Raw genomic sequence first — 27,185 nt, forward strand, 5'->3', positions numbered from 1 at the left:
TTTAGTATTGTCGTAATTTAGCAAGTGTTTTCTGATTTTCATTGAATGATTAAATTGATTACAATGATACATTACTTGTGAAATAATCTTTCGCAAGTAATGTATCATCGCTCGTCGTAAAAAGGAAGGCCGTTTATTGTCGTAATAACAGATGTGTGTGGCAAACGAACTCACTAGTAACATAGTTATGTAGACACTTCTTCAAACAAAAATTCAAATTATTGACACCGACGCCGATCATCGGTGAACTACGAAAGTATAAACTGCTTGCCTCTGTCCGTAGAACTTTTTGATGACGTATTTGGTGAATCATCTGCACATGTGAGAGTTATAGCAATTTAAATTGTAGTGATTAGCGACTGTCGACTTGCAAAATTAATCAAATTACTAACATGAACGCGAACGCACAACGCCCAGAACCTAACCTAAAATATTTTTCAATAATAAAAATGGACGATGAGTATTTCGTCCGTCCGTCGTTCGCAAAGATGAAAGAAATGAAATAAAGAATAATAATAATAACACGTCGTATTTAAATAGTGCGTACAATGATATTTTGGTAACGTTTATTCATTCATTGCACAATATGTGTGAAAATATAAAACACGTATCTGTCAATGTTATCGAATGATAGCAAACAGTTAACAACAGATACACAATAGAACTGGAAACCGAGAGTAAAATGACGATGTTAACTACAGCTGTTGTGGAAGGATCTCGGAGTACCGTGCGCCGTCGTCGAATATTGATATTCTGTGGTGTGGACTATGAACTGTTTTCGTTATGGCGTCGTGGACAGCACTGTAAAGATACGGGGGAAACTGCGCGACGACAAAGGCTGTGAACGCGATCGGCGACGACAGTAAAGTTTGACTGAAGAGTGAACCATTTACTGAATACGATAATATAAGCGCATAGGATACACAGTAGTGACCGCGATTGAAATACCGTGCGATATACTACACACAACGACAAGACGCGTCGAACGATTTCGGACTATTACTGCTGACGAACGCGGTTTGCTCACCAGCCACAAACCACCTCCCCACCACCTTCACCACTACTATCCCAAACATAAAATTGCACCGTATAGTCCGTAGCGCTATTGCGTCTGTTCGGCGGCGGCCATAGGCACCACACGGATCCCCGCACACCATCGCTGGGTCAATCGCACTAATCGCAGTCTCGTCCGCAACATCGCGCCGTTTCTACGTTCTATGACTAATACGCTGACCACAAATCGCAGTATTATTCCCAATGCACAGTGCACAGTAAACACATATACGGCGTTTCGTCGGTTCATATTTATTTTTTTTGTTCGCCCGTCTTTTTCGCCGTCGTCTCGCGACGCGCAGTGCGCACAAGTGTCTGTTCGTCACGGTTCGCGCTGGTCGGTTTCGCTTTAACCGCACGAGCTCGCCTCGCCCCTACGATATGTTCCAAACTCGGTTAGCTTACTTGAATAATTTGGTTTTCGTCGCTTCGGTCATGTGATCGTTTAGCACGTGTTTGTTTCCACCGTCGACGGTATTAATTTTCACGCGATCGTATGTGCGCGACGATGTTAGTACCGTCGTCGGGCCATCCCAACCAGATTCTTCGGTGATTTACTTAACACCGCCGCACCTGCGTCATTGCCCCCCTCCACATCATCCTGCGTTGAATAGCCGCCATTTTTATTTTAGTCACGCGCGCGTGTTCACTTGGTTCACTTACCGTCCAACCGTGGTAGCGTGAGTATCTGTGTCCTCCTAAACCTTATAAGCCAGTTTTCGTGGCCATGGAAAACACTGATGAACCACCAGCGCGGGACGGAGACCAACCGTCCGAGGACGATAGTCTCGATCCCGAAGGTACGTTGTCTTGTTTGTTCTGCAATGGCCTGCTCATTACCTCACTTGGTTTATTTTGTCCGCAGAACTTGTAGAAGATCAACACTATTTCGACAAACTGCAGGTGCACCTTCAGTCTTTCTTGCCATTTCTTACCAAAGTGATCGACAATAGGGAATTGTTGGAAATTCAACCCGATCATGTGTCCAAGTTGCAGTGTTTGTATGAACTGGTGGACGGCAAAAGGTTTGACTTTAAATAATCCATATATCATTTTGTTAATTATTTTTATATTATTGTAGAATAGTACGCACCCCCGTTTGAGTCGTCGGTCTAAATTGAAACATTGAAATATCATCGATTATGACTCGTTTCTTTGGTTTACATAAGATACAGCATTAATGACAATATGTATTTAAGATTGAATGCCGTAAAGATAAATCAATTAAATTACCAGAATGTAAAAATGATTTTAACTGAGAATTTTTGCTTATTCAGTGTAGCCAATATTACTATTACAATATTACTTACATACTAAAGTTCTTGGTATTTTTATTTCGTATAATTTTAATTTTGTTAAGTATATGAATTAGCTATCTATTTTCTCATTTTTATACAGATTATCTATTACTTAGATAGAAAATTATAGGAAAAAAGCTTATATATTTTTAGGTTAATTATGCATTTGGTTATCTTTTGAAAATATTACAGAATCATGTGCTTAAAATTATGAAAAAACAATTTTAATAACAATCTGTAATTTATCATATAGTTATCTAAACTACTTCCTAAATTTACAACGATTTTAATATTTTTGGTTACATACTTAATTTACATTTTAGTTTAATATGTCCTAGATAAAAATGTATTATGGTGTTTCAGATTTTTAATGGGTTTGGATTTATCTTATGATTTATGGTAAATACTATTTATGAATTACACCCTTTAATAGTCACTATATGAAGATAACTTCAAACATTATCCAATATTTGCACATTTTTAATGAAAAAACATTGCATTTTGTGTACTTGTTTCATTATGTTGGTTCTTATTTATTATTGTTAAACATTTTAAATTAATACTAACCAACTTAAGTATTAAAAAAGTATTAAATACTTAAATATTTTACTGTTTTTTTTTGTTTTTTTGTTTTTTTTTTTTATTGTTAAGTTAGTGGCATATTTGAAGAGGATAGTCCAATGTCAACTCGTATATACCTATATACTAAGCAATTTACTTAAAACAGTGTTGAGTAATAATACAACTGAAATACTTATTTATATGAAACATTTTTTTTAATTTTATTTTAAATCCAAATTTTGAGATAGGTAGTAGGAACCTATGTCTTAAAATTATAAGCATTACATTTATAATATATTATGTAAAAAAGAAAAAAAACAAATACTTGAAATAAAGTTGTGTTTACATAGTTATTATATTGAGTTAATATTTATTTAGTTCCCATAAATTATATACCCACCATATCAATAGTATGTACATTTGGGAAATTCTCTGTTTTTTGTTTTCAACAAATTAAGAAATTGTTTTACTTTAGTATTTAAAACCGCTTCATAATGATTGAATTATTAATTATTGTTAGATATATTTCTTAAAAATTATTAGTTTGGTATGTGAAAAAAAAATACATGGAAACTAAATCATTCTGTTGAAACATATTTCATTATTATTTTGCTAATTAAATGTATTAATTTTTATCAACTGCCATGGTGCCATGATACTTTTTTTGTTTTGTATTTTGTATTTTTTTGTAATGTTATTCATCGTAACATCATTTAAAGTTTAGAATTAGATAAATTAATTAAGTTTTATAATTAGTATTTGCAATATTTACTATTTTCTTTGTGACAATTCTGTTTATATTAATACTATTATTACTTTTTCCTAGGTTGTCGCCAGATCGATTAAAAACTTGTAGAAAAGTATTTTATGATTTATATGATAGCTACAGTAGTCCATTAAACTATGTAAGTATTTTATTATTAGTTTAAATTTTGTATTAAAAATTTTTTGTGAAAATTTATAATTATTTATTTGTTTGAATAAAGTCTAAATGATGCTTTAGAACATTAGATTTTCCTTATTACATTTTATTTGTTCATTAAAATAAAAATACTATTAAAAATGACTATAACATACAACATACACTAGTTGTTTGTATGTTTTTTATTTTAACTTATACATCTGAACTTTCACAGTATTTACCTCAAGATTTTAAAACTAGTTGGATGAAAGAAACTAAGTTAAATGACAATGAACAGAAAATGTAAGTAGTGAATACTTTTTATATTTTATTTATTTATCTATATCTAAGTATATTTTGAAATTAATTTATATAAATAAGATACTATTAATTATTATTATTGAATAAATTTTTTCCTTGCAGATTCTCAGAAGTAGATTGTACACTTAATAAAAGTAATCAAAACCAAAATAGTAAGTCTGAACTCTCCAATAAAATATCAGTACCAAGTACTAGTCATGATAAGATGGTAAACATTCTACCGGATAGTCTTGATGATTTGACACCAAATAATGAGAATACTATTAATAAAAACTTAGAAAATTTTAAAATTAGCGATTCATCTAGTAGCAAAAATTTACTCAATGATTCTATGCCCAAAAAGGATGATCTACCTGAGTTTTCAGACAGTCGTTTAAGGCTTAATAAGATAATTGGTTTTGCAGCCAATGCTTCTATTGAAAAACTTAATAAGTCTGATGCATCTATTCCACACACTGAACTTACAACGCAAATTTTTAATGAAATAATTGAACAGAATAATGGTCCAGTTCTTTATAAAGACATGTTGAAAGGCATCAACATTGACGATATTGATGTTAACTATGTAAAAAATGTGATAGAAGGTATAAAAAAAGCTAGTTGCGTGGAACCTGTTCAACCACCACCATTACCACCATCAGATCTTATGGATTTGGGAGCATCAAGAGTAAATTTAATAACATCCACTGAATCAAATTCCAATGAAATAGTAACTCATGATAATATTTTATTAAGTAAATCTACTACCACGAGTTGTGCACAAACTAACACAGAGATAAATAAATTGCATAAAATTAATTCATCAAATGATATTAGACAAAAATTTATATCTGCATTAAAACCAGGTACATTAATTGATCTTGAAAATTCAAAAGTAAGTCGTACTTCATTACATATTGAGTCTCTTAGACCAGTTATCAAAGCAAATGAGAAAAGTAACGATTTTATGACATCTGTTGCTGATGTAAGTGTACCCCGTGATCCAAGAATAAGAAATAAATCTTTATTAAGTTCTGAAAACAGCGTTAGTCAAATTAATACACATCCGTCATTAATATCAAATGTACAAAACACTTTTTCAACTAATATTCCAACTCTCTTTGCTTCAAATATAGACAATTCAAATACCACATTGTTTGAAACTAGAGCACAAGAAATGTCTGGATATAATGATCCAAGTCTACCAAATCATATAAATATTAAACTGTCCAATCAACCATTTTTTTCAGAACACAATAGTGGTAACTCTATTCATTTTAAAAATAGACCGTTTCCTCAAAATCAAAACAGACGTAATGATCATCAAAAAAATGATTTTAATCTATTCAGTAATTCTACCCAAATGCATGTTACTCCATCCCATAGTGAACCAATGGTAAAATATTGTGAACCAGTGCCATACAAGTCTCACACTAATGATATAGTATCTAAGAGAGATCCAAGGTCTTTAAAAAATATTTCAGTTATAAATAGAGTTCAGTTTCGTAATTATAAAGAATATAGAGAAGCTAAATATGGCAAAGAACAAAAAGGTATTGAAAAGAATAAACAAATGAACCATATTTATGAAAAAATTGAAAAAAATAACATAATTAATTCTTCTTATAATACTTTTGGAATTGTAAATGAAACAGCTAATATTAAAAGTTTTAAGATACCAAAAATTAAACATAATGAAGATCTTATTGATAATAAAACAATAAAGGACTCTAAACCTAAAACGTTTGAGAGTAATAAAAATAATGTAGATGTCTTAAAAGCTGAGAAAAATTCCAAAATAGTTAAAAAAACTAATACAATTCTTAAACAACATATAGAAGATGGTCAGAAAACTGAAATAAAAAAAAGTTATGATCTAAAAAAAACAGATGAAATAAATATTGATAAAAACATAGAAATTGAAATAACTGAAAATAGTAATATAGATGAAGATCTTAAAATGAAAATAATGGTTAATAATAATTCAGAAAATGAAGAAAAATATCCAGAAATCAATCTTGAAAAAATCACTGTTAACATTCCAAGTGAGATTAAAAAGGATGAACTTGATTCTAAATCTGAACAAAATAACATTTTAATTGAACCTATTAAAAATAAAAAGCCAAAGAAACCAAAAAAGTATTCCAAGGAAAAAGAATTTGAAAAAATTGTAAAAGAAGCCGTTGAGAGTTCATATGATAATGAGTGTGGTCCAAGAACTAGAACAAGATTTTCTCTTTTGAAAAAAGATGAAACCTTAAAAACTTCTAAAGTAAATAAATCAAAGTCTGAATTAAAAAAAAGTACCCCATCAAAAAATAATAAAAAATTGGAATCTGGTGAATGTAGTAAGAACCTTGATAATGTATCAATTCTTAACATGAAAGATGATATTAAACCAATTGAAATCGGTCATAATATCATATCGTCTACTTCAAAAGAACAATCAGAAGTTGTCAATTCTACAACAACTGAAATCTTGAGTAGAAGTCAAGAAGAAAATTTAGTTTCCTCTAATGAGATTAATTCTACAGCAGACAACCCGAAAATTGATGAGAAAGTTTTGATTGACATTTTAAAAAATCCAAAGTTTATGACAGTCATAAGCATATTTCAAGATGAAAATAAAATGGAAAAACTTAACAAATTGTTAGAAAGTTCAGATGTTAATAGCAATAATGATCAATTAAAAAATAAAGATATATTAGATGAAGAACAACTTAATATTGACAAACAAAAAAAGCTTAAAAGAAAAATGAAAAAAGAAAAAAGGAAACGAAAAAAAATGAAGAAAAATCTTAGTGAAGAGTCTTCTAACGAAGAAAGTATAAATGACATTTCAGATGATAATAATTTAAATCAAGCAGAAAACATAGTAATAACCAAAAAGAAAAATGATACTTTAAATGAATTAAATAAAGGAAATATTAGTTCTGATAATGTCAATGATCATTCATCAGCTGATCAACATAAATTAAAAGCTGTGAAACGTAAAAAATCTAAAGAAACCTATGGAAATTTTAAAATTCTTAAAGACAAATGTAAACCTGAATTAAAAGATTTAAAAATTGTTCTTGCTAAATATGATAAAAATATTAAAAGAATTGAAAACTGTAATTTAGGTATTTCCAGTACAAACAATGATATACTAATCAATAATAAACCAATAAATACTGAAAAAGCACAAGAAATAAAACCAAAAAAACCTTTTTTAGGTCCATTAAGTGTTAAATTAGCAAGACAAAAAATGGAAATTGAACGAAATAATTCTAAAAATAAACGAGACGTTAAAAACAAATTTAAATTTGAAACTAAATCAGATGGGAAGGGATTAAAATCTACTAATTTTTATAACAGAAATAGTAAACTTATTTCTGAAACCTTAACTAGTATAATGATAGAACAGCCAATTGTTGTATTAAGTCCTTTACCAGATCTTAAACCATTTGAAGAAAATATCTCTAATAAATCAGCTGTGCAGAATCAAAATACGTCTACTGTTATTGAATCAAATGTTCATGTTAGTAAACCAGAATTTAAAAAGGCTAGATTGTCAGAATTAGACAAACTTCATGCTGACATTAGTGAAATGTTTGATTGTGAAGCTGTGTTAAATGCTTCAAATATACGACAATGTAGAACTAATAAACAAATTGATTATGTAAATACAAATATAGTTTTGTCAAAGAAAAAGAAAGCATCTAATATTGAACAAGTGGATTGTAATGATGATCAAATTGAATTAATTTGTGGTGTAGAAAAACCAAAAAACACTAAAAAGAAAGTTAAAAAATCTACAGTTAAATTAAATACAAAAAAAAAATATAGTAAACAATCAATGGCAAATAAAACTTTACCACCAGTAATTGTGAAAACTGCAGTTTTAAATAAAATGTCTAATAAACAACCAAATAAATTTAAAAAAAAAAGGGAGGGAAATAAGAAATTTAAGAAGTCTAGTCGTAACCAATTGAATAATTCCATTAATAATGTGGTATTGAATGACGAATCTGAATTAAATGATGTGTCAAACAATGTAATATCTACTGAAATAATGCCTAAAGTTTTATCAGAAAATGACTTTAAAGACAAATCTTATTTTCAAACTTCTGATAATATTTTGGAATGTAAATTTTGTAATTATAAGGATAAAGGATTAAATATTGTTCGTCATTATAAAATTCAACATTGTAGAGAGGAAGTATTACCATCCAGATTGTCTAAGAATTGTATTGAATCATTAATACATCAATCTATAAAAGAGAATTTCGGGTATCAAAATTCCCTAGATTCAAAAACATTTTCTCTTGGGTCTGTAAATGATAATTATACTTGTGTTTTTTGTCAAGTTGTTTTTCATGATTATTTTAAGTTTCATAATCATATAACTAGTCATACTGGAGAATACAGATTCAAATGTAAGATGTGTAATCATATTTATTCAAATGAAGATGAATTAGATATACATATTTTAGAACACACCGATTATGATAAAACTAATGGAATTTCACATTTAGTTTATCCAAATCCAATTTGGAGTAAAGTAGTTTTTGGATATTTATGTTCCTTTTGTTATTATGTTCAACTTGATTACAATAACATAGTCAAACATATGGCATCACGGCATTTTTATGAAGATAAAAAATTGAATAGCCATTGGACAGTGATACGTATTAGTATGTCTTTGGCAGATGAAAATTATATTGATTCTTCAATTAGTTTTGATACTTTGGAAGGTTGTTTACCTCCTATAGAGGCTGATCAAGTTATTTCTAAAAAGAATGAAGATCAAAACCAATCATTAACTGTAAGAGATTTAATTATACAATCAAAAAAGCAAATACAATCTGATTCTATTTCATCTATTAAAAAAGAATATGTCGAACAAAATATTAATGAAATTCTACCTCAGACAATTATTGATGAGAATCTGTCAGAGATACCTATTTTTGAAAATTTACCAGATTTAACTATTGATAACAATTCAGCAAAGTCATCTATTGATAAAAATCCTCCAGAGTTAAATAATGATGAAAATCCACCACATTTAACTATTGATAAGAATTCAGCAAAGTCATCTATTGATAAAGATCTTCCAGGGTTAAATAATGATGAAAATCTACCAGAATCAGTTATTGATGTGAATCCTCCTGAATCTAATATGTTAACATATTTACCAGATCAAAATTATCAACGTAAGTAAATATTTAAAGACTATTGATAGTTATTAAAATCTAATTTTATTTGATTAGATGAATCAAGAATCAGCACAGAAGAGTTTGATATTACAAATTCTGAATACACATTAAAAGAGAATTCTACAAAATGTGTTTTAGCTGGTTTAAGTTGTGAATTGATAAATTCAATGTTATTGTTCAAATGCTCAGTATCGAGTTGTCTAGAAAATCAATTTTCAACTGTAATTTTCAATGATTTTTACAAACATATAAATCAGAATCATCGATTTGTAGTTTGGGATGGAAAATGCAAAGCATGTCATCACAACTTCAAGTTGGTTTCTGAACAATATTATGTAAAAAATGCATTTGAACATTTAGTTTCTCATCATTTGATTCTAAAGAGTAATGAACAATCCAATTCAATAAGTATATAAATCTTGGTTATGTTTTTAATATTTTTAGTTTCATTGTCTAATTTAATTACATTTTTTAGTAAATCTCGGAGGTTCAAAGGTTGACCAAAGTTTATCTTCTTGTCTAGACATGGCCAAAAATACTCCAATTATTGTAGAAAAGTCATTAAGAGTTCGTTGTTTGCCTGGTGATACATTATCTATTCGTAAGTTTATATTTTGTTATTCTTTATAGTAATAATATTTTGTTTGTGTGATTATGCTTTAATTATACTTCGTGCCACAAGAGATTGCGACTATGTTGTGACCAAAACGTGTTCATTCCTGCGCATCTCTACCACATTCCTAACAGGATTGCCTTCTTTCGGTATATGTCGTATCAATGTTATACAACATTGTTATAATATACAGAGGTGATTACTGATATAATATTTTTATTTTATGCTAATATTAATAAGGAAAATAAATTATACTTCTTAATTAACTCCTATACTGATATATATAAAAATTAGTCACTGTCATATTCATGGTATGATATTTAAACTGCTATATGTACAAAGCTGACCACATGGTAGGGAAAATTTGACCTCGGGCAGTTGGAGTTAAATCATTTCTATGCGCGTGGCGGTTGTACTCTCTCGTAGCATGGAGTATAGAAGATATTTGTAATATAAGGCATTTAATAGAACAAGTTTTTATTGGCTTTTCTCTGTATGCTATTTTGTGCTGTCTTACATTTTAAATTGGTATCATTGGATTATTTATAAAACTATAAATTAAATTAACAAAATAACAATTAAAAAATATATATATTAATTTTCATAGGTACTTGTTTGTTATCACCCTACTAGTACACCGCATGAAATTTATCGGTCCGTCACTCTTGTTTGTTATTACCTTGCCATAAATAAAATAAATGTATTATGCTTATAAATTTAAAAAAAATGTATAAATGTATAATTAAGTATAGGTATAATATTTATTTTATCATAATTAGAAAGGAGACCAGAACTCAGATATATCTTTTAAAATAGTTTCAAATGTATCTTGTTTTCCGAGACATGTTCTCCTCATAAATTTTCTCAAATACGATTCCAGAAAATTTCTTTTTATTTCCCTATTTAGCAGAACCCTATATCCCTCGATGTTTTGGGTGTGTGCCCCTGTGTCCGGATTAACACAATTATAACTTTGGTTAACAGTATTATATTGGAATCTTGCTTGCTGCAAATTATTGTAAGTTTTCCAACAATTTGACAAAATTATTGAGCCTGGTATTATATATCACATGCTAAATACAATAATTATAGGAACATTAACGGTACACTATGACTATATAGTAGGGTGATAACAAACAATAGTGTTGGGGTGATACATTTTAGGTGGCGTATTAGTGGGACAACAAGTACTTTTTCAAACAAATTTTTATATTCCTATAATATCCTCCCTATACAAATTACAATTGAAGGAGATTTAAAAATTCTAAAAACATTGTATATAAAACCAAGTGTATGTAGATACCAAAACGATTTAATCTGAATCATAAATTATGAATTATTATTTATCAAAAACTAATACATTTTACATTTTATATTTGTTAACTAATTCTTCGTTTACTTTAATGATACTGCATTTTTTTTAAATATTTATTTGATATTTTTCTATTATTGTTAACTTAAATCATTTAATTTAATCTTAAATATTTTAAATGACATATTTTGTTTCAATTACATTAGTTTAATATTTAGGAAAATGTGTGCAAAAATGGAATTATAGTTTCACAATTTTAGCTTAACTCTTTTAAATGGTTTAAGAAAATTAACTTTTTAGCATATTGAATGATCATCAATTTTTAAATGAATTTGATGTTTTATTATTGTTTTAAATAATACTTTTAAAAACATTTTGATGCTTAAATTAATTCTAAGTATAATAAGTTAAATTAAAAATTAACTGTAAAACCAGTTATTTTGGAAATATTCAATACTAATTTATAATAAATATTTATAATTTACAAGATATACTGATTGATATTTAATAATAATATAAAAAAAAATACATTTAAAAACTATTCTAAAAAAGCTTTTATTAATTTGCACGTGAACTTTCTTCATTAATAATTTACATTATACTATATTACTACATATAGTTAAGCATTAAATATTTGCACTTATTCGGCTTGTCAATTTTTTTTATTTTAATTTTTAATCATGTACTTTTAACAATATGCATTTATTTATTTTATCTTAATATACTTATATGTTATACATACTGTACATTTGTTTTATTTTTAGTTATGTAAAACATTTAAATTTATGTTCATTGTACCTATATTTTAAATCATTGTTTGATTATCGCATAATGATAAGTGCAGATAATCAACGCTTCATTTTAATACTAAATAAACTAGTATAATAGTAAATTAATTATAATTTAATAGTATTTTTGTTGTTGAATATTTAATATACAATTTTTTTTTTTTTAGTACTAACATTTAAATTTATTTCAATAATAATTGTTTGTTTTAATATCTATTGATATTCTAAGTATTTTTCGTTTCCTAAAAATATTACATTTTCAGACAATTAAAATGTCATAATATAAATATTGTTGTATACCATATAATTAATAAATAACTATACTGTAATGCCCTTAAGGTGAAGCTTCAATGACAAATGAAGAAAAAACAAATTTGTTTGAAGATAATCGTGTGTTTGTCCTAAGAAATGACTTAACTCAGGGAATAATAGGAAATATCAGTTGTAAAAAAATAAATAATATGTTATTGTTCCAATGTATTGATGAATCATGTCCAAATACATGTTCAACAATATTTTACAATGAATTTGTAAAACATATTAAATCATATCATAAGATAACCAGTTGGAATGGAATGTGCAATATTTGTGGATCTGGATTTTGGAGAAATTTTAATAGTCTGTTCATGGAAAATGCTCTAGAACATTTAGTTTCCCATCATTTACTTGAATGCCAAAAAAATGTATATAGTGCTCGTAAGTAAATAGTAACTCATCATAGTAAAATACATCTATGAAGTTAATTGATATATACATTATCAACTTCGTAAACTTTTTAATCGGCGTCTCTATTCGACATGGTATTTACAATATTTTCATATTTTCTTGTTAAGATTTTCCATGCATATAAATCTGTACCTAATCTTTATCTTCGTAAATAACAACCATTACACTATTCATCTCATAATTGTATATTTTAAACAATATAAATTATTTAAAAATAAATAAATGACTAAATTATTTTTAAACCAAAAAATTATGAATTATTTTTTAATAATCTTAATAAATTAAAAATAAACAACATAACTAGTAAAAATAAATGTAAATAAATAAACAATTTTTTTAATAAGTTATGAAAATGAGCTATGAATAATTTGTCAACATTTTATTCACCTATTAGAAAAATAAAAGGTTTTACAATTTAAGAGAACCCTACTTCCGATTTGTTTTCTCCGAAGTATAACATACCTAATCTATGCTTAGCACTTAGCATTTAGCTTTATTAGCTTTAATATTAAGAGTGATTAGACCTATTATAAAATTTAATGATAAGAACTTATTTTGTGTTCTTATGTAAGATTTTTACGATAATTCTGTTTTTAATCGAGTTATAAGCATTTTTAACATGCTCTCACATTTTATAATAATTCCATCTTTAGGTAAGAATATTGTTTAGAAAATGTCTTATGCTTTTATTGATATTATCATTTTAAAGTGAGTTATAGCTATGTAAAATATTATAACTTTAAAATATTCATAACTCACTTTAAAATGATAATTTCAATAAAAGCATATGACATTTTATAGATAATATTCTTACCTTTAAATTTGATAATAGGTCAATTTACTCTAATATTAAAGCTAATATCACAAATTGTGTTCTGCTGAATGAAAATTTGCTATAATCTACATTAGTAAGACAGAGTCAACACATGTGGGTATAACGTCTTCTTAACAAGTTTTATACAAAATAGTATATTTTAAAAAATTTTATAACTCAAGAACAGAATTATCGTGAAAATCTTGACACAAGAACACAAAATAAGTTCATATCGTTAAGTTTCATAATTAGTTAACTTAATCTTTTTTTAAAGTTAATGAAGCTATATTTGAACTGCTAAGCGTAGATTTGCTATGTTACGCACTAGAAGGATAGATACAATAAATTGGATATAGGGATATAGTGTCCTCTTAAAATATACAGATATGATTTATAAATACAAATTATAACAAGTCTTAATAACTTCTACTTTTTATACTATTTAGTTGAATTTTTTATAACTATTATTATTGTTCTGTTTAAATTTGACATAACCCATATTATTTTAGATTTTTACTCCTTTGACAAACACCACAGGTGTATTATGGTATAATTGTAACCTTTTTACAACTTTTCTCATATCATATAATTCATGCTTGAATTTTCATTTTACACAATTTATAAAACCTACAATTCTTTTATATATTTGTTTGGTGTAAATTGTTATTATTATATTAATAATCAGCATGCTATATTCACTAAATACAGTAATATATTTTGTAACATATTATTTGTAAAAAAGTATTTAATTAAATGTAATTTCTTAATATAGATATACTATACATTTATGTATGTTTTGATTTTTATACAGATAAGCCTAGCAATTCAAGTATAAGCAATATTTGTGATATGTCTGTTAATAAACCACCAAGTGATCAATCAAATTCCATTGACAAAAATGGTAATAAATATATATTATATATTATTATTAAATTATTTATTATTAAAATTAGATGGGATTTGAAATTTTTCGGTATGAATCATATTAGCTTTAATGTTAAAGTTTTTAAATTCCTGGGAAAAGTGAGGTTCTTAATTTTTAGCAGACTATATTAAATTCAAGAACTGAATTTGGTGGCCAATATATGCATATAAGCGTAATATTATCACACAGTATGTGTAAAATTGGGTGTTATCTACAACCTTAAAATATTAGTTGCTTATAAATATTTTTCTTAACTTGGATAGAGTATATTGTGGTAAAATGTTATAAGATGATTAAGTTTCACCTTTTTATTAAGGTTTTTTTTTTTTTTTTGATAAAGATAAATAACTTCATAAGATCCTTCCATCATATGTTTATATACACAGTTAGATACTAATTTCTTGTAAAATGTATAAAATTCTTAACTATAATTTTTGATTATTTCATAGTTTCTAGAAAAAAATTGTACTTGTTTTTAATATTATATTATAAGTTACTGCCACAACTATATACCAGAATTTGCAAATTAGCTATGAATTAAGTACAATAGATTTTAAATAAAATTAATTATAAATAATTTTTTTATATATTTATATGTAGTGAATCTAAGCATTAATCATGGTTCTAATGAGGGAAGGTTTCCATTTTTGAGTTCATGCAATGGTGATGTTAAGAGTTTAAAGGTATATAATTATTTTATTAAAATAAAAAATATACAATTTTATAGTTTAATATTTTATTTTAATCATTAATGTTTGTTTAGGTAAAAGTAAACACTTTTAAAATGAACTCAAGTGCGTCTGATAACAATGATCTTAATATGTGGATGAAAACAAAGACAAATTGTGAGCTTATTCTTCCAAATTCAGAAATATTTCTTGAAGCAGGGCAACAAATTGTTAATAATGGTATACCCATAGATGGTACAATTTATTTAATAGACACAGCATATAGAAAAGATTATGAAAAAAAAGTACGAGATTTACCAATGAATGTGATGAAAACAAAATTAGCTTTTAATGAAATGTCTGCTCTGCCAAGACTATTGGGTCTTTTTAAATGTATGGACCGAACTTGCACAAAAATTTTTAATTCAAAAGAATTATTTAAATTACATATGAAATTACATTTTTCAAATACAGAGAAAAAAAAAAGTAAATAGTTTTATTACTATCTTTTATTATACAAAATAATGTTTTCTTATTAATCATTGTGTGTTTAGAAAACCAAATTTACAATGTTGAACAGTTTAAAATGTGTGCCTACTGCTTTAAAATGTTTGACGATGAAGAATCTTTGACTAACCATATTGTTGATAAATACACTTTTTGTGAATATTTTTGCCCTTATTGCTTTTATCGTGCTTATACTGCCTCTCATGTTTTAGTTCACCAGGTAATATTTTTATCTATAATTTTGTTAATTTAGTTCCATTGTATAATATTTTAATTTTTTTAGTCTGTAATTCACACCAAAATATCAAAACATCTCATAATAAAACTTGAATATGATGATGGTGCTTGCAACTATCCAAAAGAAACGTTATCGGTAGTAGACTTCAAGGAATTTGTATTGCCTTACAAATGCAACGTTGGTAAGTTTTCTATTTTTAAAGATTTATTAGTATTAGATGAAATTTAAATATTGTATTAAGCGGTGTAGTTAGAAATATGTATAATTTAGGTGTATAACTGAGTATGCTCTATTTCCATTTACATTTACATAATTATAAGGTACTATGTGTCGTAGTCTCTTATAATACCATAAATACCTTGAGACTTATTATCAATTTGTTTGTAAAATTTAAAACCTCAAAATTGTTGAAGGACTGATTAAATAATTATCGAATTGTTGGCCAGCTTTGTTTAAAGTACATTTAATGTACTTAATATTGTAGTCATGGTTTTTTTTATTTTGTGTATTAGTTGTGGTCCAGGTTATTTTATTATACATATAAACAAAAAAAAAATTTAAATAAATATATAGATATTACGGTACTTAGTTTTTTTCTATTTTTAAACATACTGACTGGCAGTTTATTACAGGTAGGTTAAAATGTTTTATTTGAGTTTTCTTTTTTTTTATATAAATATTTTACTTGTTATTACTAAACACTAAACAGTAAGCAATAATACAATGTAATATGATAGACATATTTTATATTATAAACGTCTATTATGATTTCGATATTTATAAACGGCAATTAATAGCAATATTAAAAGAATAAATAGAATTCACTTAGAAGTTGTAAGTATATAAGGTGTTAACCGCAAAAAAAACTCCGTTAAATCGTACGAAAACCCGTGCAGTAATTTGGATTATTTTCATGAAAATTTTATTAATATAGGTACATTTTAAATTGTAATTAACCTAATGTGTAGTTAAGATAAAAATCAGTTATTTGCCCCTTGTCCCCTCTTTTTATCCTAAAACGTCACTAAATTAAGCTAATATCGTTTAATATACATTTATTTTTAAATTTATTGAAACAAATATTATATTATATTTATTTCCATGTATTAATATAGCCTAAAAAAATCAAATTTTAAACAATATTTGTTGAAAATTGATTAATTTTATAAGTGTGTTTTTTTTATAGATATTTATAGTTTATTTTGACATATTTTGGTGTTTAAACGAAAATTTACGATTTTAGAAATTTGAAAATTGTTTACCATTACTTATAATGTATGCTTCTATTATTATGCACAATGAAGTTTTCTAGATTTGTAACTTTCGCAAACTATCGCAAACTTAATCTCACCATTCTCACCGTTATACCTTAAAGAAATATTTACTCATAAGTTAATATAATATTTAAAGTTAACAATAATATTATTAAATTGTAGTAATTAATATACATTATATGATATTGTTTTTGTTCAACATACCGTATAGTAACGTATTATTAAGAGACATTTAATTTACTATCTAGTAGTAATCTAAATAAATTGTAAATATCCTTAGAAATAGATCAGTGTGTTATAAATCTAGTTGATAAACAAAGTAGATCGCACGAGAATTTCATGTTAATATTTGCATTTCTTTGATTACAAAATTAATGACCCAGAAATTATATAATCGGTAATCGATCAAAGAGACCATGGACAAAATGTCCGTTTTAAAAAAAGTTGACTAAAAGTCCAAAAATACAAAATATTTATGTAATTAATATTTATTCAAAAAATTTTAAAATGTTTGTAGATGTTATATATTATACACATTATATTGTTATATATTTTTTTTATTTTCTTATTTTCATTTATAATTTTAATTAATTTTAATATATACATAGATACATGTATTTAAAAATAATAAAATACAATTACTCAATATCTTAGAAACAACAATATCAAAATGTATTTGTAACTAAATACATTTCAATAAAAAATTAATTTTATTTTTAAACATGTCAATTAAACTAAAACTAAAAATAAAATAGTATATATAATAAAAAAGTATATAAATTTGTCATTACTATAGATCATGGGTGGGAACTTTCGGCCCGCGAACCTTTTTTATTTGGCCCGTGCTACATTTTCAAATTATATCATACAATTTTAAAGTCAATCGTCTACTCTATGCTACGTCTATGCCAGTGGTTTTCAAACTTTTATTATACACGGCACACCGTATACTTCAAAAAATTTTCACGGCACACTGACCTTTTTTTTAGATGAACAAAATTGTTTTGAATTAATTAAAATTGTAACATTTAATAATAAATATGTGATTGATGGGATAACAAATATTTTTAATTTTTGAACAAATAATTTACACATACCTGCATTTTCTTATATCAGAATTCAATGCAATCGGTAATTTATGAAAAAACCGCGGCACACTTAGTGGATACTCGCGGCACCCAGTTTGAAAACTACTGGTTTATGCTAAATTTAAATGATTATTTTGAATGACCTTTTTTTTTTTTGCTCTTTATATTATATATCTTAAATTTTAATTTTCTAAAAATTGGTCCTCTTATAACTTTTAGTTGCCCTTCTCTGCTATAGATCAGTGGTTCCCAATTGGTGGTCCGCGGACCCCCAGGGGTTTTATTTTTTAATGTATGATATTTTACTAAGTGTGCCGTTAGTATTAACTCTTATTAGTATAATTGTTTCTAATTGTGCAAAAAATCATATTTAATTTGAATATAACAGTCAAATTTAAAATAATATAACCTATGTCTAAAAACTCCTTAAGAAATTAATACTATTTTATATACTAATAATAATTATTTATAATTTATTTATTAACGTACATATCTTTAACATTAAATTATTGGGAGGCAATTGAGGGGCAAAATCAAATGTTGGGGGGCACTTACCTCCGTGTAGTGCCGGCCCGGAATATATATATATATATATATATTGGAGTAAAAATAATAGGATATTTATTAATAAAAGAAACAATAGTATTAATAGAACTCAGTGGTGTAATTTGGAATTGGTTCTGAGTTGGGATTAGGATACAAGTTTATACTATCGTTCTAGTGGGGCTATGCACCCCCCCCCCCCCATCCTTAACAATCAACTCTCATAGATTACAATATTATATTAATATTACATTTATTATTATAAATTAAATGAGGTTAATGGTAAAATAATGATTTTTTGAAAGACAATAAAGTAAACAATTAAATTAAATAAAATATATTTTTCATAAGTTATAATATCAAGTCAATTTTCCATTTTGTTTTTTTTACGCCAAAATATCCGTACGTCATCGGAGTTCAACTTAATGTCCCGATGCACTGATAACATCGTAAGTCCATTCGAGCGTTCCTATTAAGTATTTAAGTTAGTAAAAGTTCATAATTATTATATAATTTACAAAAATAATGATCATTACTCATTTTATTATCATATAGTCGTTGGCGGCATAGACGCAACTAGAGCGCTATTTCTGGGTAGGCTGAATTGATATTAGTGACCCGTGGGGGCTTGGCCCCTACAACACTAGTATTGTTTATTAATACTAACATAAAAAAATTGGGTGGGCTAAGCCCACCCAAGCTCCCCTCTAATTGCGCCTATGGCACATTGGTGTTTCGCTATTGTTCAAGGTTTACAATAATATAATATTCGAAAAATAGTTAATACCTTATACCACAGAATAAATAATATTATGTTTTCATTCATTACCGGTCTATACCACGTTCATATTATTTATTTTTATAAAAAGTTTTAGTTAAAAATAATAACAAAAGTCGTAAGTTGTAGATTTCATTAATGTTATCTTTTAACCATGAGCTATACAATTTTCTTGTCATATATTGTAATTGTTTAGCTATCGTAGTTTTATCTTTTAAAAAAGAAATAATCTCAACCATAATAATATCCATGAATTTTTATTTCTTATTTTTAAATATTTCTGAAATACTGGTATTAAAACTTTTAAAGTTAAGTGCTTACGGGAATTTAATTATGGTTATTCTAAAAAAACGGGATATATTCACATAATTACGCCACTGATAGAACTGAATGAAATATTATTTATTGTTTATTATCTAAAATTCGACTATTATATTTTCTTATTAGGATTTTAATATTGTATATCATATCGGTGTATTATATTTGAGTTGACGGAGTCTTATTAAAATATCTTGTTGTTTTAAATAAAGTTCAATGATTGTTTTATTATTAATATTTATATATATTAAATGGTTATGGTAAAACGAACGGAGTCCTTGAGGAATAATTGCGGAACCCTTAGGGTTCCACGGAGTACAATTTAGAAATCGCTAATCCAAGCAGACACCACACTTTGGGGTGTACTTGGATATTGTTATTTGCTACACTGTATAGTCATAGTGCATGTTATGTAGTGAAGTATATAATCGAAGTTAAACTGTGATTACAATTTAAGATGATATTATTTTAAAATGTGTTTGTGATACTATTTGTTAAAATTCATGTTATCATTTTTCTGCACTTACCCTTTGTAAATTCAACTTACTCTTCAACATATGAAATTTGTGTTATCTACTACATCGGTGATAATAATTACCATGTTGTATTTACTAGTGCAGTCAAATCGGAAACGTTATAAGATTGTATCTGTTATCAGTTGTAATATTGTAAACATTGTCTTGTCTTATAGGCATATGGCTGCAAAACTTTTATGATATCGTGTAGTCGGCTGTCGTCTTGTTTACGAATAGATCATGATAATATTAAATATATTAATTAATTTAGTTTTATTTTTTTTGATAACAATAAAAATAGTAATAGTTTATTCTTAACAGATTATTAACAAATTGTATTTTAACTCGGATTTGTTAAGGTTGCTGTGCTTTTTCTTGTTATCTCCATAACGAATTCACAGTTCATTTGAATGAAGAGCATCAACAATGTGATAAGTTTTGTTGTTACATTTGTGCTAATGAAGATGACGGTGAAGGATTTTTTGCTCTCCATCCAAGTTTAATGATTACAGTAAGCGTGATGTGTCAGATTTGATAAATAAGGGAATCTTCAATCTTTTAACTATCAATATTTACATGGTTTATTTTAAAAATCTCTTACATTTTGTTATTTGTCAGGTGTCACCTTCAAATTGTAGTGCTGTGTATCAATTTTATCAATTTAATTATGTACTAATAGCCATATTACTGATATTAACATAATATTAGACCAAATTAATTTGTAAATCATGTAAATATAAGATAGCAATTAAATTTATATTTCACAATTAAAATAAAATTTTTGTTAATTAATTTTTTTTTCAGCATTTCAAGCTTCATAACTTAAATAAATATCAATGTATTTTCTGCTTGTTTGGAAGTGAAATTATTGATTCAATGATAAAACATTTAGCATTTGAACATTTTGAATATGAGCCTTTATGCTTGGAGCGTTCTACGGTATCTAATAATTGCGTATGTACAATTAATAAAAATAATTAACAAATAACTACATCGATGAAATATTTTTAATTATTTAAATACTTATAATTACAGGATTCTAAAAATATAAAAAATCTGAAAATTTTAAGATTGAAAAAAGTCATTGAAAACGGAATTATAGAGATAGTAAATCTACCAGCGGATACAGTTTCTTTACCTGAAGTTTTGCCACAAAAATCTAAAAAAAGATCTATAGAGTGTCCTGATGTCCTTTCAGTAGCTATGAAATCTGCTCGTATTGATGAAGAATCTCAACCATCAGATACGATTGTTATTACAGTTCCTGATAGAGCACAAATGACAGAAAGTAGTACATCATTATCCATTGATAATGAATTTATTATGATTGATGATGTGAAACAAAATGATATGCAAGAATCACTGAAAATAGATTGTATTTGGTCTGAATCTAAAAAAAAAGAAAAAGATCCAAAAGTATCATCAAATGATGATATTATTGTTATTGATGATGAAGATGAAGTTGATTTGTCAGAGAAAGAAGGACTTGAGGATTCGTCTAAACAAATATGTTTAGAGAGAGAAGAATCAACCAATGGATCAATTAAGACAAAAAGATTAGCATTTCCAATTATTGAATTGGATAAATTGTTTGTCTGTAAAGAGTGTGGTAAGTAGTCAGTTGAATTTTTTTTAAATTTTAATAAATAAAAATTAAGTTACTTATTTAAAATTTTATGTCTTTTAGAAAAAATTTTCTCAAATGGTGATATTTATTTTACCCATCTAAATGAATGTCCTTTTTGGGATAGTGCTGCTGGAAAAAAATGTATGTATTGTGTTAAAGTATTTAAAACTCAAATGAACATGACTGAACATATCAAACTTCACGGACCTGATCGTTTCAATTGCTATTTATGCAATATAAATGTACCATCCCAACGCGCTATTACGCATCATATGAAACATATACATAAAATTACAAATTTAGATTTTGTACCTAAACATCCTAATTATACCAATCTGAATAAAGATAATTTTATTGTCTATGGAGATAAAACAGTGGAGCAGAAGAAACAAAAGCTTAATAACTTGTTAACGTGTAACAAGTGTTCATTTAAGGGCAATACCCGTAAAGTTATTATGTCTCATATGAAGGATGTTCATAATGCTGAGAAAAATGTTGATTGTGAAGATAATTCATATGGTAAGATAATGCCATATCAACCAAATGATACAAATAACTCTGTCAATTCTTTAATACCTCAAAAAAATACAAGCTTGAAAAGAAAACGTTCTACTGTAAGTTTTTTTATTTTATTATATTGCTTACATTTTTAGTGTTAAGTTAATCAATTACTAATATATAGCCATTTAGAATTTTGACTGAATGTTTTATATGTTATAAAATAGAATTCTGGCAATCAGAAAGGATCATTAAAAGTAAAACCTATTATTAAAGACAAAACAAAAAACTTGTGTTTTTCTCCTGATACTATTGACAGTATTCCAAAGTCTCATATATTCTCAGATCCAATTGGTTGTTTATTATGTACATACAATACAAAGGTGCGGTCCAATCTAATTATACATTTGAATGGACATACAAAAGGACGAGATAATACTACTAAGGAAATTGTTAATCCTGTACCTTCTATTGGAAAGTCTGAACTTATGTTTGACAAGATGATAAATCTTTCTGCTAGTTCATTTGATGCTATGAATACTGAAAAGGTAATTGTTTATTTAAATTTTTTTTGTTACTATTTTCATAGTTGTCTTGTGTCTATTTTTGTTTTCTACTATTATTAATTTATCAATAATAAATTGTTAATTTAAATTTAAAAAAATATGATATATTTTGAATAATAGAATTAGTATGCTTAAAAAATAATTGTAAAATTGTACTCTATTGAAGTTAAGCACTATATTTGGGGGCTGACATTTAGGCAGCAATTAGATTACATGTTTTTGTCATCCCATCAAACTAATCATCTATACCTACAATGTGAAAATGCCACTTCTCTGCACACAAGTTTATCTATCAAGTATGGTTCTAAGCTTGGATATGGTAAAAAAAAAATGTCAAAAGTTTTAAGTTTAAACTATTTTCAAATAGTTGATTAATTAATATTAACTTTTGGTGTTTGATTTTATAATCATAAATTCATTTTAAGTTCTTAAATCTTAAAAGAAAGAACTTAAAAATGTTTTAAATGATAGTATGTTTTGACTCGCTTAATCTACTTTTGTTTTTATGCTAGTTAGTAGGTACTAATACTATATACTAAATTAAACTTCCAGTATTTATAGGTTATATATTGTATATTTTGGGTACGTATTCCAGAACTCAGTCATCTAAAATTAAAATACATTTTTAAAATAACGTATTTTTTAGAATCTAAATTAAGATTTTCATTCTTTACGTGTATTGTAATAATATCTATATTTTTAATGAGCAAACAATTTTTTTTATATTATACAGATGAAAAGAGATGAACTTGATAAGAAAATTGTTGAGGTAGCCCCAGATGACAATTTTAAGACAGAGATATTTCCACAGTTCGTTCCAAAAAATATGCGATATAAATGCTCAATACCTCTTTGTAATTATACAGGTATGACAGAGGAAATGCTAAAGTCGCATATATCAATTCTTCATTCCACCTACCAATGTTACATGTAAGTAAACTATAGTTAATTTTTAAATGTTCTAAAATTCTAGAAGACCATTTGAAAAAATAAATACTTTTAAAAGTTATGACTGTTATATGATAAATTAATCATCGTATATTTAACATATATTTTCTTTTATAGGTGTCCACATTGTGTACCTCCATGCATTACATCTAAAACTATAGAACGAAATCAAATAGAATTTCATTTAATGCACCATGGTGAAAATTTATATAAATGTCAATATTGTGACTACATTGACTTCAATAGAGTTGAAATGAGAACTCACATGAGAAATACCCATCTATCAGAAATAACCAATTCAGTACAATCCAATATGATTGTAATTAGAAAAACAATGTTAGAAGATGATAGTATTGACAGAGGTAGAAGCAAAGGTATATTATTATTATTTTGTATTACTAATCTAAAATCAACTTAATAAAAAAAAATATATATATACTTATCAATCTACTTCTATATTATAGTTCCGTCTAATGTGGCTCGATGGGTATGCAATATATGCTCTACTGGTATGAGATATACTGAAAATGAGATAACATCACATATTCTTATTGCTCATAAAGTAACAAATATGTTTAAATGTCCAATGTGTCAATTTGAAAACAAAGACGATAATGCTAGTACATTTGAAGAACATTATAAATCGCAACATCCATCGGTAGCAGTAAAGTGTTTAAGAGTATTTGAAATGGTTTGTATACATTTTACATTATTTTTACTAATAATTCTCATACTCAAACCAAATTAAATATTTATAAATTCAGGATATAGATTTGAACTTGTAAATAATGTTAACCATTAACTATAAGTTAAATTTTTAAAGTTTTGTATATTGTTTAGATTACTGATAAAGAAGAGTCACACAAGCAATATTTGGGAGGCGCAGAAAACATTCTAGAACAGCAAGCTTTAGAAAGTATTGAACCTACACTTGTGCCTCCTACTTGTCGAGGAATACCTATTGATTCTACACCATTGAAAATGAACAATAAATCTCGTGGTATGTCAAAAAGTCCAAAATCAGCAACTAAAAGCTCTTCAATTCAACCTCATAAACAGAAAACGTTAATAGACGTTTTCAATAAGAATGATAAGTTAGGAACAATATCTTCCAATGGTCATTTTGTTTGTCCTAAGTGCTATGTTTTTGAAACTATTAACATAGAACTTTTCCGTGAGCATTTATATAAAGAAGTCAACTATAAAACGTGAGTAGTTATTCTTTTTTTTTTAGTAAAAAATTTTAATTGCAATTTTGTGATTTATAGATGGAAATGCTTGAAATGTTTTGAAATATCTGATTCTCCTAAGAAAATGGCATGGCATGTTAAAAAACATGGAATTGGAAGCAAGTATGAAAAAATTGAAGATGGCGAGAAATTAAAATGGGTAAATAATTAGATTTTGTTCTATTTCTATGTTAACGTATATTTTTATATTAAACATTTTTAATTTATATTTATTCGTTTAGGTTGATAGAGTTATTGGACATCAGCATTTGTTATTAACTGAATTCAATAAAAACAGTAAAGCAAAACATGTAAAAAGTGTCGAGTCAAATAAAACTGTAATAGTTAATAATAAAAGGACATCTTATTCTCCAATTAAAGTTGGTACAAATAATATTTATTTGACATCAATAAAGTAATAAATACATTTTTATTTTTAGAAAAAAAATACTGAACGTGAGAAAAAAGTAATATTAGTCCCTCAGTTGAGCCCTGATCCTGTATCAAATGACGATATCATTAATTTGATAGATGATTCTGATGACGAATAATTTGGTACAACTTAAACATTTTTCTTAGTTTTTTTAAATACTCATTTTCTTATATAATGAACTGCATACAACCTTACATTATTTTTAAAAATTCTAAAATTGTATATTTAAATAATTTAATTTTGAATTGATATTTTTTTTTACAGGCAATTAATAATTATCATGTATCTAAGACTGACAAATTGGCTGTTTATTAATTAAATAAAAATGTACTATCATTCCGATATAGTTGGAGATTATGTTTGAAATTAACATTTCAATACTAATGTTATTTGTTTATATTTAATGTGTGTTAATATCTCAAAATTATAATAATTATGTATAAATATATTTATAGAAGACTGTTATATTTATCATTTTTGATTACCACCTATGTATTTATTGTATGAAATGGCTAATTTATTTATTTTGTAGTATTAGGTGAAAATAATTATGATTTTATATTTCCTATGTTTTCATTACTTTGTATAGAAACTTGTTTATGTAGATTATTGAACAGGTGAAAATCACTTATAACCTTTTTTTGTGATTAGTTTGATAACAGTATACCATTTATATTTTAGATCTTAGTTAAGTTTAAGTACTACTATTTTAATATTTTTTTATATAGAATAAAAAGTATAAATTTTCTATTATTTTTAATAATTTGTCTTAATTTTTTTTACCATTAGTTTGATCTTACTACAATTTTCAATTGTTAGAATGAAATTATTGATTTATTTAATAATATTTCATGTCCTTTAATTCTGTACTGTAATTTACTTTTGTAAGCACATATTTTATAAGTTCCTGACAAACAGTGCTTATATTATTATGTATCTATACCTACATGTTTGTTATTGTTGTATATTATACTCATTAATATATATTTATCAATTTACTCCCCAAAATTTTTATTATTTTTTTTTTTTTTGACTGACTAGCCTTAATTAGCATTTCAGTTTTATGTGGGAAGTTCATAAAAAATTAGAAGTCAAATATTAAATTAATTGCCGAATTCAAATCTATTTTATACACACAATGGTAAAATAATACAAGTTTCAATCATAAATGTATGTTTATCCTTAATTTATTTAAAAGAGAATAATATTGTTTTTCATAAATAACCACTGTAGGGAGTTATTTTTCTGTTTCAAAATTTTCAAATACTCATAATCTCATTGTTAAGTACAGGTATACTATGATGAAAACGAGAAATTGTTAGTGAAAATTTTTGTTTATAAGCATTTAAAGTTCAAATGTTTACAAAATATATCAAAATCGCGAAAATTTGCAAGGAATTTTAAAGTTGAAAATTCATAAAAATTTTGTTATTTATACCTAAGGTTCAAAAATCCAATACAAGGTT

The 27,185-nt window shown here is 26.2% G+C and overlaps 1 protein-coding gene across 4 annotated transcripts; it reads left to right on the forward strand.

Annotated features, from left to right (window-relative positions):
- The first annotated feature begins 1,174 nt into the window (after window positions 1-1,174).
- Window positions 1,175-26,376, forward strand: LOC113552843. Of its 4 annotated transcripts, XM_026955818.1 has the most exons (27): window positions 1,175-1,853; window positions 1,919-2,078; window positions 2,715-2,750; window positions 3,739-3,817; window positions 4,049-4,116; window positions 4,237-9,308; window positions 9,366-9,719; window positions 9,787-9,912; window positions 12,364-12,720; window positions 14,376-14,465; window positions 15,090-15,172; window positions 15,253-15,643; window positions 15,712-15,884; window positions 15,948-16,083; window positions 20,778-20,929; window positions 21,223-21,372; window positions 21,454-22,027; window positions 22,106-22,659; window positions 22,771-23,091; window positions 23,843-24,039; window positions 24,175-24,431; window positions 24,522-24,748; window positions 24,898-25,265; window positions 25,326-25,446; window positions 25,529-25,666; window positions 25,727-25,841; window positions 25,984-26,376. In XM_026955818.1, the coding sequence occupies exons 1-26, from the start codon at window positions 1,781-1,783 to the stop codon at window positions 25,835-25,837; spliced, it is 10,368 nt and encodes a 3,455-aa protein (XP_026811619.1). In that variant the 5' UTR covers window positions 1,175-1,780; the 3' UTR covers window positions 25,838-25,841; window positions 25,984-26,376. The 4 variants fall into 4 exon arrangements, with proteins under 4 accessions (XP_026811619.1, XP_026811620.1, XP_026811621.1 ...); XM_026955819.1 differs by lacking the exon at window positions 2,715-2,750; XM_026955820.1 differs by lacking the exon at window positions 12,364-12,720 and having other exon boundaries at window positions 1,176-1,853; window positions 25,984-26,375.
- The last annotated feature ends 809 nt before the right edge of the window (window positions 26,377-27,185 follow it).

This window comes from Rhopalosiphum maidis, chromosome 2, assembly GCF_003676215.2.
Source record: "Rhopalosiphum maidis isolate BTI-1 chromosome 2, ASM367621v3, whole genome shotgun sequence".
NCBI classification, from domain to species: Eukaryota; Metazoa; Arthropoda; class Insecta; order Hemiptera; family Aphididae; genus Rhopalosiphum; species Rhopalosiphum maidis.